Consider the following 20,526-nt stretch of genomic DNA (forward strand, 5'->3'; position numbering starts at 1 on the left):
GCTTTTTTGAAGTCAAGATATATGACATCAATCTCTTCTCCCTTGTCCAGGTGATAGGTCACCTGGTCATAGAAGGAAATGAGATTGGTCAAGCAAGACTTAGCTGCAACAAACCTGTGCTAGCTATCCCTTAGGATGTTGGCGTCGGCCAGTCCATTAAGGATGGCCTTTTTAATAAACTTTTCTAAGATCTTCCCTAGGATAGAAGTCAGGCTGATGGGCCTATAGTTAGCCAGATCCATTTTCCTCCCCTTCTTGAAGATCAACACCACATTGGCCTTCTTCCAGTCTTCGGGCACTACACCAGAGCGCCAGGAGTTTTCAAAGATCGGTGCCAGAGGCTGGGCTATAATGCTCGCCAGCTCCTTGAGCACCCTGGGGTGTAGACTGTCAGGGCCGGCTGACTTGAAGGTATCCAGCTTCTCAAGGTGTTCCTTCACAAGGTCAGCATTAATGGAGGGCAGGAGATCTCCCTCACCCAGACCTCCCTGTCCCATAGCGGGCATGGGCATCCCATGGGACTGATGAAAGACCGACACAAAGTACCCATTTAATAGGTTGGCTTTTTCTTGGGCGTCAGTTGCCCCATCTGGTTCAGCAGGAGTCCAATGTTGCCCTTGCTTTCCCTCCGGCTCCCCACATATCTGAAAAAGGACTTTTCATTGTCCTTGATGCTCAAAGCCAGTTGGAGTTCAATTGCAGCCTTGGCTTTCCTGGTCTGCTCCCTGCAGGACCGGACCAGTGCAGAATATTCCTCCTTGGAGGTTAATCCCATCCTCCATCCTTTGTAGGCCTTTCTTTTCCGCCTCAGGAGGTCTGCTAGGTCCCTGGAGAGCAATGGGGGCTGCTGTGCCCTCTTGCTGCCTTTCCTCCGAGATGGAACAGACTTACCTTGTGCATTGAGGATCATTCCCTTGAGGAGCAACCACTCTTCTTGAACTCCCCTCTCCCTGGGGTCATGGTCCCTTAGCACCTGACTGACAAGCCTCCTGAGCTTGTCAGTCAGCTTTCCTGAAGTCAAGGACTTCTGTATTGCTGACTGACTTGCCAGCTTTATGGCGGATGGTGAAGGTGATCAACTCATGGTCGCTGTCACCCAGCTTCCCATCGATCACTAGGTCACCAATTAGGTCATCCCTAGTAGCCAGTACCAGGTTGAGCAGCACTTTGCCTCTTGCTGGCCCATAGACTTCTTGAGTCAGGTAGAAGTCATCCATTCACGAGAGGAAGCTTTGTGACTGCTCAGATTTTGCTGAGTGATCCTCCCACGAGATGTCTGGGCAATTGAAGTCACCCATGACCACCATGGTCCTGGAGCATGAGGCCTCAGCCAGTTTCCTCAGCTTGTCCTCAAAAGTCATGTCCCCCGGCTCCCTCACCATTTTTGTTGCCCTTCACTGGACCCTTTCGAATCTGTCCACATTCTTAATGTAGTGGGGGCCCAAAACTGAACCCAGTACTCCAGATGTGGCCTCACCAGTACAGAATTGAGGAGAATAATCACTTCCCTTAACCTGCTGGCAACACACCTATCAATGCAGGCCAGTATGCCGTTAGCCTGCTTGGCCACAAGGGCACACTGCTGGTTTATATTCATTTTGTTGTGCACTGTAACCCCCCATGTTCTTTTCTGCAGAGCCAATGCCCAGCCAGTCAGCCCCCAGTCTGTACCGGTGCATGGGATTGTTCTGTTCTAAATGCAGGAGTTTGCACCTTGTTTGCTCCTTGTTAAACCTCATGAGATCTCTTTTGGCCCAATCCTCCAATATAATTAAAAGCCTCTTAAAATGGTCACTAGTCAGTCATTAGTAACAGTGGGCATACATGTGCAATTGGTGCTATATGAATATACTCTGCAGTAATTTACTGTGGAGTATACCCGCCCTGGATAGGCATCTAGACAGGCAGCCATTTGGGAGCAGATTTGCTGCTTACCGACGTAGCTTGCTCCTAGCCTCCTCTAGCCATACGCCACCCTCACGCAGCAGCCCAAGGAAGCGGGAGACACTGGCCACAGCTGCCTGCAGCCAAAGGCCATTTTAAAAGCCAGCCCTGCACACTGCTCCCTGGCCACCTGTATTTCTGGTCGGAAGCAGCTGGCAGCATGCTGGCACAGCCCTCTGCAACTCCATTGCTGGAGCCTGTGCAATGGCTGCTCCAATCCCAGGCTCCTACTTGCCATAGTTTACTGCTGCAGTGACTGCCCCCTGGCCCTGGTCAATCTTGGCCCTGGTATTCTCCACTCCTCCCCTCCGTGCTGTGCTGCTGCATAACCAGGCCCACTGCACCTGGGGCTCCAGCCCCGCCTCCTGTGGGCCGATCTGGCCAGCCACAGCTGGTGGCTGTATGTCATCCAGAGCTTCTGAGATGATGAGCAGTGGCTGGAGTCCTTTTGCATGACTCAGGCCACCTTCCAGGAGCTCCTCAATCAGCTCCGCCCACACCTGGAGCAGCAGGGCACCACCACATGGCTGCCTCTCCCCATGGACATCCAGCTGGCCATCACTCTATTCAAGTTGGCCATAGTCACTAGGCTGCAATATGTTGGTCACCTCTTCAGCAATGGGCAAGATGACCCCCGGGGAGGCTGCCCTGGAGGTCCACGGTGCCCTCCAAGACGTGCTGAGGCACACTGCATTCTGAGTGCATGACCCACTGGAGGTGGTAGCAACGGTCTCTGCAATATGTTGGTCACCTCTTCAGCAATGGGCAAGATGACCCCCGGGGAGGCTGCCCTGGAGGTCCACGGTGCTCTCCAAGACGTGCTGAGGCACACTGCATTCTGAGTGCATGACCCACTGGAGGTGGTAGCAACGGTCTCTGCCCTGGGTTTCCCCCAGTGCTTCTGGGCCCTTGATAGGACCCACACCCTGGTCACCTGCCCATCCCATGGCAACCACCCCTACTATGCTGGTGGGGCTTCCATTCCATTGTGTTCCAGGCTATTGTCAGCTTCACCAACAGGAGTACCAGCTGGGTGGCAGCACCCACAATGCCTGTGTCTTCCACAGCTCCATCCTACCAGTCCTGGTAGAAGGCAGGTACTTCATGCTGGGGTGCCAGACCTCCAGCTGGGTAAGGCAGGCCCTTTATCAGGGACCCTGCTTACTCACTCCTCCCCTGGCCCATGCAGCCCTACACCAGCCAGCTGAAACCCTGTCAGGCACATTTCAACAGGTGCCTAGGCCACACCTGCATACTGGTGGAGTGCTTGTGCACTCTCATGGCCTACCTCAAGGTCACAGAAGCCAACATTCCCCAGATCATCATCGTTGCCTGTATGCTGTATAATATCTGCAAGGCCGAGGGAGAGCTCTTCCACAAGACCTGGGTGAAGGAGGCACATTGAGAGGACTAGGTATGCCAGTTACAGTGGCAGTGACAGCAACAGCAATGGGCATTGAGGGTTAAGGCACTGGGTATGAGAGGTGCTGGCAGACCACCTCCTCCTGAACTCCTTACTGTCTAGACCCCACTACCGTGGTCACCGTAGACAGTTTTCAGAAAAACACTTTATTCCGCTCCACAAACATAAACCCTCCACACCTCTTTGACCCCAGAGTCCCTTCCTCCTCCCTCCCACCCCACAACAGACCTCACTCCCCTCTCCCTTCTGACCCATAAAGCCCCTCCACCAACCACCCCTCTTACCACCAATAAAGCACCCTCTTCCCATGCAGACTACACAGAGTGTGCTCAGTGTGCCCTTCCCAGGTGGGGAGCAGTGGGATGAGGCCACCAAGATGGAGCCCAAGGACAGGTGCCCAGCACCCTAGCCTCTGGCTGCACCTGCAGTGCATATGTTGCAAGGATGAGGCTGGCAGGCTGGGGGCTCACCTGGGGATGAGGGTAGCTACTGCTCTGCTGCTGCAGCCAGTTCTTACAGGCAATGGGCTGGGTGAGCAAGGCTCATGCACAGAGCAGGCGGCTCCTGCTCTGGGGTCTCATTATGCCAGGATAAATGGTGGGGTTGGGCTGGGCTCAGGTGGGGGGGCTGGGTGGGGGGGACTCTAGGGTGGGTGCCAGGGCAGAGGAACTGGCCACTGGATACACTGCTGTACCTTAGTCCAAGCCCACTGGTGGGCTTGTGGCTGGGTGGCAGGCAGGGCTGCAGCCAGGGGATGGGCAGCAGACTCCACAAAGGTGACTGCTAGGGCCAGAATGGTGACCACTACAGCACTGTCCTCTTTCATAGCCTCCTCTGACCTGGCGATCATGGCAGCCTGATGCTCCTAGGCCTCCATATGCCTCTCCACAAGGTCCAGGAGCCTGCCCTAGAACTCCTGGTCCATCTAGTCCCTCTCTTGCTCACATCACATCCTTCATGTGCCAGGCCCACTCCTCCACCATGGTGACCAGCTGACTCAACAGCTAGGTCTGGACCTCAGTTCACCACTGCCAGAGCTGATGTGTATACAGAGGGCCCTGGCCAAGCTTCATGGTGACCTTAAAGGTGCCTCTCCCCTGCGTGCAGCTGCACAGCCTGCAAAGCTAGGAGAAAGAGGCTGTGAGAGTTTGCAACTTTTCTGATATAACATGCACTATTGCAGGGGGCTGTGTGCTGCCTGGGCTCAGATTGGGGGTCATGCGTGCACATGTGCCCAGGGACCATGGTAAGTTGGTGGGCCAGTCCCTGGCACAGGTGGCTGCCAGTCAAGCCCCCAATCCATGCTCACTCCTCAAAGGCAGGCAGATTGCTGGTGCTTGCCACAACCTGCCTTCCCTCCCTTTTTCCCCAGGCATGGACAGGCCTGGCTCCTGGCACCATAAGCTGCCAGGACTCTTCCCCCTCTTCCTGCAGGCCAGGCCATCTCTTCTGTTGCTACCAGGCCCACAGTGCACAGGTGCAGGGGGCAAGGGGCTTCTGGACAACTGTGATGCAGAGCTGGTGGTGTCCCTGCCCTCCCTTCAGGGGGCCTCTCCAGAAAGGTACTCTGGAGTCGCTCCCCATGCCTACCTTATGTCCTGAGCATGTCCCTACTGAGAGAGCGTCCCAGGTCTGCCATGAGGAGCTGTTTGCACAGAATCAGGGATACCCAATACCCAACCCACTATGCCCTGCTGCTGCTGCTGCTGATTGCCATGGTGCCCCAGGCACACCTGAGAACTTGTCACAGGACTCTGAGGTTTGAAAACAAGGCAGGCAATCCTGCTTTGCCCCACATTTGCAACTGCCTGAAAGGGTACCTGGCTGCAGGGGGCAAGGACATATAGCATACAAGGATAACATCGCTGTTGGCACTGACGTTTCTCTGCATATGAGAGAGTGCCCACTTAGCTGAGGGGGCACAGCTGCTCAGAGTTTTGCACTGCCTTCCACCTCCCTGCCTGCTATGTGGGTGAACTCCAGGAGCCAGGGGGAGGAGCTCAGCCAGGCAGGGCAGGAAGTGGGGTGGGGGGGGTTGGGCAAGAAGGCCCCTCCCCCCAGTGCAGAACTTACCTGGTGGGTGTGGCAGGCACACCCAGTGGTCCGAGTCTGTCCCCCAGGCGGTGACGATGTGTGGCTCCCAGTGCTGGTGTTCTGGGGTGTAGGGGCACAGCACCTGGCTGCCTGGGAAGGGGTTCCCTCTGGGGAGGAGCTGGAGTGAGGGCAGGTGGTGCTATGACTGGGCTGACCTCATGGGTAGAGCTGTGCGCTCAGAGCTGGCAGAACAAGCACTGGCCTGGGCTGCCAGGGCTCTTGGATGATGCTGGCAGCTTGGACAGCAGTAGGATGGGCTCCTGGTGCCCTAAGGGGCCCTTCCCCTCCTGATACCTCATCACGGCTGCCAGGCCACCAGCAGAAGCTTGGGCAGGCTGCCTGTGCTGGGACAGACAACATGGCTCCATCCAGGGTCCTCAGGCATGAGGATCTGATCAAGCTGCTGCATAAATGGTATAGTCTTGTGGGTAACCCCCAACCGGCTACTGTGGTCAGTGATGCTGACCCACTGTGCCTGCAGGGCCTTGAACTTTATGCAGCATTAGCGTGCCAACTGGTTGTGCCTGCACTCCTGCATGAGGCCTGACAGGCCCTCAGACATGGGTATTGGAGTGCCTACTCTGAGCAAACTGGCTCAGGACTCTGGCCTTGTGCCTACAGGCCATCTTCTCCTGAGACCAGTTCCAACCCTGGGAGGCAGTGCTGGCATCGGGGATGATCCCAGCGTGGCTCCCTTGATGGTCCTCAGGGGCCGTGACAGTCCAAGTGCTGGCGGGCCTGGGCAGATGTCTGTAGTACCCAGTGCAGAGACAGTGTGGGACAGGCAGGCAGGTGGTAGGACTGTGTGGGGGCCAGTGCAGGCTGCTGCATCTGGCCTGGGGCCACTGCTCTGGGACCCGAGGGCCAGAGGTTGGTTGCAGGTGGCTCATGGGCCTGGGATCACTGCAGCATTATAAGAGCCAGGCTGGGGCAGACAAAGAGCCACCCAGCCCTGGGGCTGAAGAAGCTCTAAGCCCCATGGCCCTTGGGTAGCCCCCTGGTGGTGGGGCTGACCAGGAGCAGATTTGCTTCTAGTTGGCATCTACACATGCACTACTGCACAGTAACTACAGCACAGTTAATTTTCTATCTGCATTTGCAGGTAGCAAATTTGCAGGTAGCAAATTAAACCAAGAAGTAGACTAACTGACTACACAGTAAGTGTCTGCATGTATGAATGGCACACTTTATTGCACAGTCAATTAGTCTGCTGTGCAGTAAAGCATCTCATGTAGACATTCCTACTGGGAAGGAATTTGTTGTTTTTTTTTTTTTTTGAAATTATCCATTTTGGTTCTGCCATTTAGCAGAAAATTGGAAGTCAAATACATACATAAGAAAATGAGCAGGGTAAAGATTACTGTCACCAATTAAGATAAAAACAAACAAACTTAATATGCCTGTACAAATGACCACCTAATATTAGACAATGTTATAAACACCCAGTGGTACTGCACTAGATGTCAAGAAAATTATTTTATATTGCGCATTTGATAACTTAGTTCACTCAGTGTTCCCCCATTTGTGTAGGTCTTTCAAGACATGGGTTGTTTTAGAAGACTACTCACTGTTTTGATCTGGGTTCCCTTCCCTTCTCAGCCAATATTAAAATTTCTTCTGCTCCCTGACATCAGATCAATAATTACCATATTTGTCTTAGGGCTGGAAAGTAGCAGCCACCACGTGCAAGGCTGCATCCACTACTTCTAACCTGATACCTAGCCAAAAAGGATAAGTCACTGTCAGCAGTATACTACTAGACATGGCAACAACCAAAAGGTCACTATAAACGTCACCTAGAAGTGCCTCTATCCACTGTATCGGATTAATACATCTTGTGCATATTCTTCATTCAAGTATTTGTACAAAGTTCCATTTCCACGTACTTGTAGACCACCCCTCAGATAGGCCAAAGAGTAAAACAAAAGAGATTAACTTCTATCACTCTCCAAGTGGGCCTTCTTGGAGAAAGGAAGAGGGTTGTGCTGTTGTTGGTATTAAAAAAGAAAAACAAAACAAAACAAAACAAAAAAACAAAACACAACCTCTCATTGTTGCTAGTGATATTATGCTTGCTTCCTGAACAGAGTGGATGGCCATGGAAAGTGACAGAGTACCAACCTCCCTCCCTCCACCCCCTGGCCCAAGAGAGAAAACAACTCTTGTTTTCTCTTGCCAAAGCAGATGCCCAGTCCAATCCAGGTAACACTTCACATGTAGTAGTCCCCACAAAAAACTCAGCAAGACTACTCCCATGCAGAAGGCTTGCTCCATTAGTGAGAAGGTCATCCGCTTCCTGGCAGTCTGATTTAAAAGGAGTTAAAGACACCCCTGCTTATAAACTGCTTTTAAAAGTAGTTTATTTGGATTTTCCACATCCTTTAATGACTCGCAAATATATTAACAGAAAAGACTTTTTTCTAAGACTGTACAATTTCTGAAATAAAAAGTCAGGAAAAGCAAAAAAGGAAAAAAGACAAAAATTACATTGTTTCAATGCAAAATAGAACACACCACACCCACGCTTTGCTTTTTCATGTTTTTATATTAAGAAAAAAGACACTTCCCTATTTTTTCAGTGAACACGTTTGCTCTAATCTGGCTGTCAGAGTGTGTCATGCTTACTCTCCCCTCCAAGAGAGCATATTTTTATGGATTAAATACTGATTTTTCACATATGTTTAGAAGATAGCAGCATGGTTTAAATGTTAGTTGCAATTCTTGAAAAAAATAAATTTAAGTGATGAAGTACAAATAAAGAAGGGGACAATTTAATATTTTAATTACTAATGTTCAAATTAGAAATAGCATCCTTTTAAAATCCTGTCTCAGAGTTAAGAGCCCTTTGCAGGGTATTTTACAAAGTGAACTCTAGTACAACAGTTCACACACTTTTTAAAGAAACAAAATTGTAAGAACAAAAACAAAAACACCCCTTCCCCCAAACTCAATTCAAAGTGTTCCCTCTGCTTTCTCCTCCCCATCCGTAGCTTGCAGTTAAGCAAACGGCATTGTTTAAGGGAAAATCTCCAAGTAGCACATGCTTTTTCAAAACAAGGAAGCTTATTAAATTAAGTTTGGGGTTTCAAATATTGTCCATGTCCCTTTAATCAAAACAACCAGATTTAAATGGATTCAACTAGAATTTTCCAGCTCATCAATAGATAGGCTTTGGAAAAGATTTCTGCTTTTTGTTTAGCAAATGTAAACTTCTGAGAGTACCCAAAAAAGTGACCAATTACACACTGTAGCTATTTTGCACACAGACTGCACCTCCAGACAAATGGATGCTTAGTTTTCACAAGGATGAGTTATAAAAAGTGTGGATCCCAGCTTTAAGGAGTAGAGCTGCTTTAATACTAGGACAGAAAACAAGATAACTATAGATAGAGGTACCTTAATGAATGCTATATAGGAACAGCATATGAATATACTTCACTACAGATGCAGATTAGCCCTTGGGGATGTTCTACACTGGTGTTTTCTTAAAGGAGGGATCATCAGACAAGAGTCCTTCTGAAATACTTTTCCATCACGAAAACGAGTCTTGCATGTAGTAATACTTTACTCAGATGAAACCCCTGCATGATTTATAAGGGGATTTTGTCTACTTCCAGACACAGATATTTGAAGTGCATGACAGAAGCATGACAGTTTCATTCATTATTATAGCTCATGTTTTTCTTTACCATTAGGGGAGTTTAGTTTATTTTTTTCACTGCATGTCCACTCAGGTCATAGAGAATGATTTTTATTGTATAGGGTCTGTAAACTTTTTCTGATAAAAGAAAATAGTGTCCATACATCTCACAACCAAACAATAGGTGTGATAGGACATTTTGTACCACTCTAGGACAAGGACATTAAAAAAATTTAAAAAATTAAAGATCTACTATTGGTAACCAAAGGCTCTCTAGTAATATACATTTTAAAAAAGAAAAAAAGTTAAGGAACACATTTTAAGACCAATCACAACAAGTATGTTGCTGTGAAATTTAAATCATTCCCAATTTATTGTGCATAAATTTGCTCTTTAAAACTGCTACATTGTATCATACACTTTCTTTATGGTCACTGCATAAAGGGCACCAATCTTTGTCATAGAATGCTACAGAGAAAGATCACTTTAGAGTCCTTACCACAGTGTAGCTTTCTTCTCACAGAAATAGCCTCGGGGGCGGGGGAGGTGTTAAATTCCTACTAACATAGTTAGAGCGAAAAGTGTACTCCAAGAATCTTAAGGAATGGCTTAAAAAAGAAAAAGGATAATTGCACATTTTGCATTCTGCTCAAACAACACTTTTACAAAATAGTTTTAAAAGGATACTGTCTTGGACAAATATTTGATACATCTTACTGTAAGGTTCTGATTGTATTAAGGCTTCCGCTGTCTTTCTGGCTTCTTTACCTACTTAGCAACAAAGTAGTCACTGTAATTTATTAGTTTATCCTTTCTACATTACAATTCTATCTACAGGTCTCTCTTGATTTTGCTCTCAAAGTTGAACTGTTATTTGTTGAGTGTTAGGACAGAATCAAGGGGCATGTGAAGAGGCGGAAACATGTTACTGACTTGTTTCTCTCAAGTTCTAAAGTAGACAACAGTTGACATTTTGGAAAGTAGATGAATAAATTAACTCTTGGTTAGAACAGAAAAGTGTTCTTTGAAAGTTGCAATTCTGCAGCGTGGCCCATTGGCTAAAAGCAATTTTATGCTTTCCCTAGGAACACTGGGTATTTTATATATTTTGACATACTCTAAGTCCTGAGCATGTGTGTTACATTTGTTCACTGGAGACACGATGACTCTAAGGTCATTTAAATTCCCTGGTGTTTAAATTAAACTACAATATGCAAAAGTCTTTAACATGTCCCATCCTGCACTTTTCAACACTGTCCTTGAAAAACTTGGAAATGAAGTTCAGCACTCCACTTACCAAGAAAGAACCAAACTAAGACACATTTCTGGAGAAAGAACAAGAAACTGCTTCATTAGTACTATCCCCACATCTACTGGCTCCCTTACAGCAAAACACAAGTCTTTCCTCCATGATAGTTTTCCAGTAAAGGGGAGTCCAAATAGTCTTTCCTCCTCAAATTGTCATTTCCATAAATGTACAAGAGCCAACTAGTCAGACTCAGTAGCAGCTGAATATTGCACTGCCATTAATTCTGTGTACAGTTGAAGTCAGAGTGGTGCACTCATGGTGTCAGTGAAGAATAATGACAATGCTGGCTCAGTGAGGTGAAGACCCAGTATATGAAGGAAGGGGAGAACACAACAGTACCAGTCAGACACTCAAGCTCAGATACTGGTTTTTGGAAGTTAAAATTCATCACTTTCAACTGCATGTAGTTGTGTATCATCTGCGTCTGTCATGCTGCTCTCTTGGGATTCATCTGTGCCAACTTTAAGAACACAAATATGATTAGTCTTTTTTGCAGGAGATATGTACACTTTACACAACCACTTGTGAAAGTTGCAGGCTCTATCATACCTTATGAATAACTTGGATAGAAGGTTCTAATGTACCAATTAATATACTATCCTATATCCCTGGTTTATGCTTCCTGATCCTGTATATTGCGTAAATTTTCTATTTTCAAATAATTTTTCTTACTATCTCCTACAATGACCCATGTAAGCCTAATGAGATCTAAAGAGTTTAGAAAGAAAGTAATCTAAATGTACATGTTGCAAAAATAATAAAACACCAAAAAGTCCCCCCTGAAACAAACAAACAAAAAAAATCACCCTATTTTAAAGTCTCCTTGAGCAACTACTGCAAAAACAAACAAACAAAAACCAACCTCTGAAGTTCCTCCTGGCTCAAGGACTTATAACAGATGAATTTTAGAAAGTTTAAAGCTTAGAAGCTTACCAGTCTCTTGGTAGTCATAAAGACTGCACTGCATTGGTTCACATTACAAGTTTATCTGCACAACCAGAAAGGCTAGATTTTTTAAATAAGTGATTAGAGTCAGAAGACATTTTTGATTTTTAAATTTCAGTAGAGATCCTAAATCTGTCCAACAGCACAAAATTACTGTGCTGCTTATGTCTAGTAACTGAAGTCATAGCTCAACATTTCAAGTATTCCATCTCCATCTGCTGGACACGCATAAAACTAATTTCAGTGACCTGTGTAGACTATAATAGAAAAAAAAAAAAAAGTTTGTTTCACAAAATGAACATTAAAAATAAGATAAAATGCAGTAAGATCATACGGTCACTGAAGTCATACACACAAGTGACCAATTTGGTAAGTGTTCAACACTAAATTAAAAGCTTAATATTTGTATAGTAACATTTTCGCCTTTTGTGGTATTTTTTTTTTGTGGCAGTCCATGTATGTTATTGATCTGTGTCTGTGTTAAGGAAGTCAATATGGCCATCAACATATCTTGAGAGTTTAAAGATAAAAGCAAAAAGTCAGGTGGCAGAAACCTAAGCTAGTCTCTATGCTGAATTATCATCAAAAGGTGTATTTATTGGGCTGTATTTTGTTTAGTTTCAAAAGAATGAAATGGCTTCTATAACTGTCCTCCAGAGATATCTGTTTAACTCTGAAATTAGCACTACTGAAGTATTTTCTGTTGACATCCAGCCTAAGCTTTCCTTTGCTTTATAGTCATGACTTTTTAAAACTTTGAGCCTTTATATACAATTCAATTATTTCCTGGTGATCAATGGAAGAATCAGATGTCCCTTTCAGGGTACAGCATATAGAAGACAATATCAACAGCACTTATATAAATCCTTCCTTATTGTAAAAGTAGTTTAGACAACTAGGTTCTGTTCCTCCCAAAAAGATAATTTTATCCAAGTTTAACACCTAAACTCTCTCAAGAGTTCTTTCTTCAAGTGTTTATTAGAGATGCACTGATATACTGGTCCATATCATATTGGCACTGATAAAAGAAAAATTGATGTTATCAGCAAACTGGCTTTTTCGGCCAATGTAGCTAATATTGTCACCAATAAATGCCGCAGCATGCACACACTAAGGAATGCAGCCCAGCAGCTTGGACAGCAGCATCCACCTGGTAAGTCTAGTGGAGATGGGGCGGGGAAGAGGCATAGGGGAGGGAAGGGGCATGCAGAGGGCAGACTGAGGCCCCTCTGGTGATGGAGGGAGTGAAGGCAGAGCTCCTGCCACAGTGTGCACCCCTGGGGAAGGCATGGGGGCATGTGCCCCATGGATTTGTGTGCAGGGTGAGGATGGGCTGCCTGCTGCAGGAGCAGGGCCTGTGCTGGCCTTTTCCCAGTGAGAGGGCTGGGCCAGGGCTGCACTTAGGGCAGAGTGAGCAGCAGCGCTGAAAGGGGGATACGGCAAATTTTGGGGTGGCTGCATTTCCCCCACCGCATAGCCCCGTCTTCCAGCACCACCACTGCCCACCCCAAGTGTACCACTCCCCCCGCCCGGAAGAGGCCAGTACAGCCCTTAGCCTCAAGCCCGCAGCAGACACCCTGTCCTCACCTCACACGCAAATCCAGGGGGCACATGCTTTGATCGCGCCCCCCATCCCAACCCCTCTCCACAGACTCACCGGCTGGATGCTGCTCTCCAAGCTGCTGGGCTGCATATCAGTAACGGGATTGGTATCAGCCAATATGGCTGGTTAATAATTGCCTTTCGGTATCAGTCAAAAAACCCCCAAAATCTTTTAAAAAAAAAAAAAAAAAAAAATCAGTGCACCCCTAGTGTTTATTACAAGGGAACGCAGCCTAGTTGATCACTAAAGAAAACTGAAGTTGACAGACATCTGGCACATTCCAATTATTAAATTTGGGATTCTGAATTATTTGTTAACATTAGCTGGTTTCTTAGTAAAAACATTTATTTGCAGTATGAACTGGAAATACAAACCTGACTCATATGGATAGCATTCACTGATCTGCTCTTCTTGAGTTATTGGTTCCTCATCATCTGGAAGATAGCGTTTATCGATAGCCTCTTTGATCTGGTTGTTGGCTCCTTTAGGATCCAAGTCCATTGCCCATGAAAAATTCATCAGGGCCAGGTGAGTTTGCCCCAATTTTTTATAAACCTAAAAATAAAAATGTTAACACTACCTTTTCTATTAAGTTGCTACTTGACAACGCTATCCAATAGCGAGTTACAAAACCAAGATTAATGGCCACTCATGTTCAGAAGTCCTACCAGCACATGAAAAAATGGCAGACTGAATGGAACATTAGGAAGTACATGGAATGCTCTCCTCTACTAGAGGTGACCATCTGCAGGACAATCGTTCCTGCATTAGAAGGTCCAATACAATTAAACCAGTCTCGATTGTCTTCATGACCATGTTTCACACCCAATAGGTAGGGACCTACCTAAATTCTTTTGTTTGGCTGTGAATTTCGTGCCTTGGTTACAGCATGAAAAGCCAATTTCACAGGCATTTCCTGGCAGCCCTGTCCCTTGCTGCTGATTGGCAGAGAGGCCCTGGGGGAAGGAAGGACAAGGGGGTAGCCATCATCTTGGATCCTGGCTGCCCTTCATGTGACCCTGCTCCTCACCACCGATTCTGGTGGAGAGGCTGGGGGGGGGGTGTAAGGAGGGACAAGGGGGTGTCTGTCATCTTGGCTGCTGGCTACCATTCATGCCACCCTGTCAGCTGGCACCTTCCCTATCTAGGCAGGCTGCAAGGCAGGAAGGACCACTGGCGCCCACTGAGGAGCCACATTTTATTAAGTTGATACTGTGGACAATTGCAGATTTTGTGGTTTCTCTGAAATCTGCAAAATCCCAGTTTAAGTAGATCCCTATTCATAGTTTTCCCTTAAGTATTGCTGGTATGTTAGAGACCCGAGACAAGATTTTAAACAAAAATAAGGATAAAAAAAATACATTTTTAAAAATATGGTAACTGTTTATATAGAAATAGATGCCCAAAAAAGGTACTGGATGGCTTAAAGAACACTATCAACAACTGCATAAAATTCATCTGTTTGATAGGGGCCAAAAGGCACTGACATTTAACAACTAGGTAATGTTCTAAAGGAGATAGATTTATTTCAGGCCATGTCTTAGGAGACAGGTATGTGTCCACATTAGAAGGAGAAAAAGCTGAGGCATATTTGTGATTGCTGCATGTTCTTTATCAAAGACTAAATCAGCAGAACAAGTACTTTGGCACTGCATTCTCTTTTAATATAAAATTATTCATCTAGAAAAGACAACCTAGAGGCAAATCTGCAAATCCCCTTTTCTGCATTTGATCAGGATATTACTTTTTATTGCATTTTTCAGAAGGCAGATTTTTGTGATCTGTAAGTGGCAAGTAAAATGAAGCATAAGAAAGGTAGAGAGGTCAATACAAATCCCTGCTCTATAGGAAGACCAAAAACATCTGAGAAAAAAACAGCAAACTTAAAAGAAAGCTGCATCCATTTTGAAAAGTCACACACTAAGCAGCATATAAAAATACAAGATTTTAGTCAACTAGAAGCATATTTATTAAACACAATCAGCAACTTTTACTGCTGGTGGCTACATGAGGAAACTGAAAAACTTCCCTCTAATTTCCATGACTTAGTTCAGGAACATTATGAAAGGATTCAAAGTGAGCAACAAAAAATCACAGGGCAGGAAGTTTTAACTTGTGTGGGCTTCACTTTGCTAGTGGCTATTGTGAAAGGCATCACAGCATGTCATAGTGGTCAAGCACTGAAGACCCCTAGGTTCCCCATGTCTGCAAGTTAAAACTTCTGCAAGGCTTTATTAGTCAATGTCTCCAAGTAAAAGGACCTTACTCTAGACAATTGTTTTTGAGAAACTTTTGGCTGAAACAAGAAGTTTCCTCTACTCTGTATGCATCAGAAATCTATAAAATTTTGCAGATGTTTTGTTCAGCATTTTCAATGGACACGAAAAATGGTTTGATTACATCTCTGCAAATACATATCTATCCGCATGAACGTTTCCAATACAGGGGGATAGTTATACTTTAACCTAAGTTGTACAGAGGTGAAATGCTAGGTAGGATCCTACAAATCGACTGTACTGACCACAATTCTGAAACTGCAGTCTCATTTTCAGTGAAAGGTACAATGTTTCTGTATACAAACTCATGCATCTGTTTTTCATAGAGGTATTTTACATTAACCTTTTCCATGGTTTTTAGAACAAGCTGTCCTTCAAAGTTAAATTGACAATAATGTAGTCATAGCAGGTATAAAAGATGCTTCTGGCTTGCAAAATTAAGCTTCAACAACAAAAGAAATAGAAATCCTTATACAGTTGCTAGTTTATATATGGTGAGACTTGCTGGGGACTTTCAGAAGACTGGTCAAAATGGATACAGCTTTGTGGTGACAAGAAAAATTAATATGTAGGCTCATTTCCATGCAATAAAGGAAATCCAAGGGGCTTATAATTACAGTTGCATTTCATGGAACTATGCTCAGTTTTTACCTTTCCTATTAAGAAGTAAACAAGAGATTCTTTGGGAACAATCTGCTTCAGTTCTTCAAGTTCTTGTAAAGCAGACTGAAAAGGAGAAAGAAAAAAAACTTCTCAGCAAGTTTGAATCAGGGCTGTAATAAATCAGTCTCATGGAGACGAATAAAACTAGTCAATTAAAAAAGAAAAAAAACCCAAAAACCTCCCCTCCCTCCAAACCTCCCCCACCCAAACTATGGAAGTTTATCTGTTAACCATGACACCATGAAAGATAAATTTTAACCTAGCAAAGTTGATTTTCATTGTGAACCAACACTGTACAAATATAAAATATGTTTTTAGTAACTCACAGGATTTATGAAAGTAATGCTTAAAAACAGAGCTTTAAAATGTAAAATCTTTGGCTCCCGGTAGACCCTCAATTAAGATGCGATGGGATTCGATGCATTTCACCAACAACTGTGCCTCCTGCCATGTTACAGGCACATTGCACGAGGCACAGTTGTGGGATCTGGGATCAGATCCCAAATTGAGCCATGTTTTTGGTGCAGGGGGGAAATCCAAGATCATAATCCTGGGCTCCTCCTGTATTGTCAAGTAGCAAGTCAGTCAGCTAATCAGTGCTCCCAGCCTCAGGAGTGCTTCTGAGTCAAGGGCATCTGAGTCAAGGCATCTGAGTCAAGGAGTGCATCTGAGTCAAGCCTGGGCGTCCCAATCGGCTGACTACCAGTCCTAGCCTTGGGAGTGCATCAGAGTCCTGGACTCAAATACAGCCCTGAGACTCAAAGCCCTGAAGAGCTGACTGTCACAAGCAGCCTCAGGCATGCGCTGGAGCCAAGGGCTCTGGTGTGCCTCCCAAAGCTGGGAGCAGCACCCAGCTTTGGGGGGTGCACCAGAGCCCTTGGCTCCAATGTACCCCCAAGGCAGGGAGTAGCAGTCAGCTTATTTGGGGCTCCCAGCCTCAGGGGCACATTGGAGTCAAGGACTCCCATGTGCTACCAAGGCTAAGAACCCCAATCAGCTGATGCTTGACCACACATTCAATTTAAGGTGCAATGGGAATCAGCCACAAGAGTTTACACATATTTTGTGTAAAAACTTTGTGGTTTATTCCTTGTTTTATCGCACCATTAACTGCATTAACATGTAGCTGGGTTTCTACTTAAGATGTGATTAACCAGTTAATCACATCTTAAGTGTAATGTCTGCCAGGGGCCTTTGTTTCCAGGTTGATAGTTTTGTTCCCCCTCCCCCCCTTTCACAGTTCCAGATTGAAGTGGATGTTTTGAACTTCTTTAGTTTCCTAATTATTAGAACTTCAGGTTTTACATAAACATTTTGTTTCTGAGACATTTCAAACAAAGTGTGGATCTGTGCCAAGAAAAGTGATCCCAGTTTTAAGATCCTCACTGTGATAACAAATTATAATAAGCAAAGAATCTATACACACTACAAACACTTCTAATGTATTGATCTTCCAAAAGTCAAGAAAACCAAAAATGTTTTGCATTAGGATTTATGCTTTTAAAAATTAACTTAGGCTCTTTTGAAAATACCCTTTTACTATACCAAATAGGGGTTTTTAGATACATTCAAAGAGACAGTGGCCTATACTGTGAATATACACTAAAAGTTAAAGAGAAAAAAATCCCAGAACCAAAACACTAGTCTCATACCCTTCTTTACTGTTGACACCAAAGCAATTTTCTTCTTCTCAAGTACCAAAATTGTAAAAAATTAATTTGATTAAAACCTCAACTTCCAGCTCCTGATGCTGTGAATATTTATGCATCAGTTTAGCTTTGACTATGAATAATCTGACTAAAGTTAACAGAGAATATTCACGCAAATAAAGTTATGCTTAAGTGTTTGCAGGATCAGGCCTTTGTCCTGTTTTTCTTTTTTTGCTTATATTCAAATTAAAACAAACAACCATACAATAGAATGAATGCCAGTTGTGGAATTTAAAATATGAAAAGCAAATTCTTATTGAATTTTGTATCTCAAGCAGGAGAGTCGGGGCACCACTCCACACCTTTTTTTTAAATTTGGCATCAGAGTGGTGGAGAACCACTGTTATGGTGCCCCACCTTGCTTCTTCACTTTTCAACCACGATGCTGCTGTCACCACCAGGTAAAAAGGAGTGCCTGGTATACAACCAGATTGGAAAGAGATATGCATGCACATGCCTGCCTGCATTAAAGTTATTTCGTAAACCTAAGCCAGGTAGGCACCCCCCCACCATGCCACAGCCCTTCCTGGTTCAACCCTACATGTACTTCCTGGAAACGAGGCAAACAGAACAGTTCTACCAGGCAATGCAGGTGGTGCAACGGAGGTGCTTATCTCAAAGCTGTTAGCTACCACCACTTCTACCTGATGGAATAGTCCTCCATGCCTCAGTTTCCAGGAGGTGTGTGTGTGTGTGGGATCAGACTGGGAAGGACTATGCAGGAGCAGGAGATTAGAGGGCTGCATTAGAGAGTTAGATAAAACCAGTGGAGGCAGCAGTGTCAACTTGTCACAGCTACTTCCTCGTTCGACTCCAATGTGCTTCCTGGAAAATGGACGTATGCACGTAAGTTTCACCTGGCCACAGCCAGCATCATGGCACCCCAACAGGTTCTCATAGCACCCCAGCCGCAAAATGACTGATCTGAAGTCAAAACAGCATAGTGTATTTTTTAAAGGCCTAATGCCAATCCAAAGAATTATTTTTAAAAACAAAAAGTCATTTAAATTTTGAATTAACAAAATCACCATGATCAAATTATCCTGAACAATGATAAAGCAGTAAAGATTCCTCTAACCCAGTGGTTTCCAAAGTGAGGTGTGCAAGACGATCCATTGGGGTGCAGGAAGAAAATATTAGAACTTCTATTTCTATAAACATACATATATTGGGGGTGCGTGCTCAAAGATTTTTTACTGATGGGGTGCGCAATCAAAAAAGTTTGGAGACCACTGCTCTAACCCATGAATTCCATCTGTTCACCCAAAATTGTCTGTGTGGGAGACAGTCTGGGGGTCTTCATGTCTTATTTTGTGTTGCAGTATATGACTTAACAGATTCATAGTGCAGTGGCTGACATGACAAGTAAAATGGATAATATAGGACTGAGTGCTGGATGGCCTGAGATTTGTTATATTTGAGACCCCTTAGGACCTCCTTCTGCAATCCAGTTTGTATTTGTCCTATACAATTTCATTTCAAGAACTTACTGAAGGATTGTGTTTAACCTTAACATGTTGTAACACACTTGGGAAATTCTAGATGCAAGTCCCTATTGGTGCAATTATTTCTCCTCCTGTATGAGTCTGTGTGTACAGATAAGGTCTTAATAAAGCCAGACTGACCTGTCTTACATTGTCAAGAAAGACGCGAAAGAAGATTAGCCTACCAACTAGCCAGACAGGGTATTAAGGGAAGGAGAGCAACATTTTACACAAGCATAAACATCTCTACATGGCTCAAGATAATGAAGTCAGATCCAAGTTGTCCAACTTCCTCTTATCTGATGGCCTATGCTTCAGTTGCTTGTGGGACAGTCACTGCATCATTTTTGAAGAAATTGGTACAAACTCACACAAATATGGTTAATTTTAAAGAATACTATAATAAGTTTCTCTAAATTAAAAACATCAGATTTCACATATCTCTGGCCTTAGTAATCTGCCTGTTGTCCTTTTAAGCAACAAATATTTAATACTGATGCAGCTCCCACAGTGGTGATGGCACTGGCCAATAATTAATTGTTTTTCTTGGGACACCTGCCTCAGTTCATGTCACAAGGCCTGCTGCTAAGAATATTAGTTTTTAATCTTCAAAATCAGATGTTAAATTATGCTTTATTTTAGTTGATGAGTTATGTTCTGAGTGCTTCTGGAAATTTCCTTTGGAAAAAAAAATAGTGATAACATATACAACTTTCTCCACATCCAAATCAAGAAGTTCAGTAGCATGCATTTTGGTGCCAATTGTCTTTACTGCTGGTCAAGATTTAGGAGAACATTAAGTGTCAGTATCCTTGGACCCAGGCTTGGGACACAGAGAGAAGAAGGATATGTTCTCAGGAGGGATTACACAAGCAGTTCTAGGGTTTGTGGTCTCAGGTCACTCAACTGTCACTTTATAGCTGGATTATGGGCACAATTCAAATATTTTATGATCATGTGCATGTCCAAGGGCCTTCTCCAGCCTTGTATGAAACCAGCATTCCCTAGGCTAAATAGATGTGAAGAGAAGCATTGTAAGTATCCCTCCCAAAATGCCATCTGTGAATAGGAGGCCTCTCCATTAGATAATTTCCAGGGCCAGTCCCTGCCCCTCCCACCACACACAGGTTTGGGAAGGGGAAGAAGTTTCCAGCACCAAGTAGCTCTCCTGATACCAAATCCATCCTTTCAAATCAAGGAGTTATAACATTCATACAAAATAACTGTTTCAGTATTACACTGGGGAAAGAGGCAAATCTTTTGAACAGCCAAAGTGATCATAGTATAAAATACACTCCAAGCAAATCTCAACTTCCATTAAAGAGTAGAGTCAAGACTCAATTAACTTTTAATGCAGAGGCAGGCAACCCTCAGCACAGGTGCCAGAGCACTGGCAAGCAAAAGGATTTTGCTTGGCATGCAAGCTTTGGGGAGGA

General features: G+C 44.6%; 1 protein-coding gene across 1 annotated transcript in view; it reads right to left on the reverse strand.

The window, feature by feature from the left end:
* Window positions 1–7,804: 7,804 nt before the first annotated feature.
* CDC27 (cell division cycle 27) overlaps window positions 7,805–20,526 on the reverse strand; it is a 75,066-nt gene continuing 62,344 nt past the window's right edge. The window contains exons 18-20 of the mRNA XM_019548519.1: window positions 15,886–15,960; window positions 13,333–13,513; window positions 7,805–10,870 (exon numbers count right to left, since the gene is read on the reverse strand). Coding sequence (XP_019404064.1) covers window positions 10,788–10,870; window positions 13,333–13,513; window positions 15,886–15,960 — 339 coding nt within the window. The 3' untranslated portion in view covers window positions 7,805–10,787. The remainder of the gene's footprint in view (window positions 10,871–13,332; window positions 13,514–15,885; window positions 15,961–20,526) is intronic.

The sequence above is a fragment of the Crocodylus porosus genome, unplaced genomic scaffold, assembly GCF_001723895.1.
Source record: "Crocodylus porosus isolate Cpor-Errol unplaced genomic scaffold, CroPor_comp1, whole genome shotgun sequence".
In the NCBI taxonomy this organism is placed as follows: Eukaryota; Metazoa; Chordata; order Crocodylia; family Crocodylidae; genus Crocodylus; species Crocodylus porosus.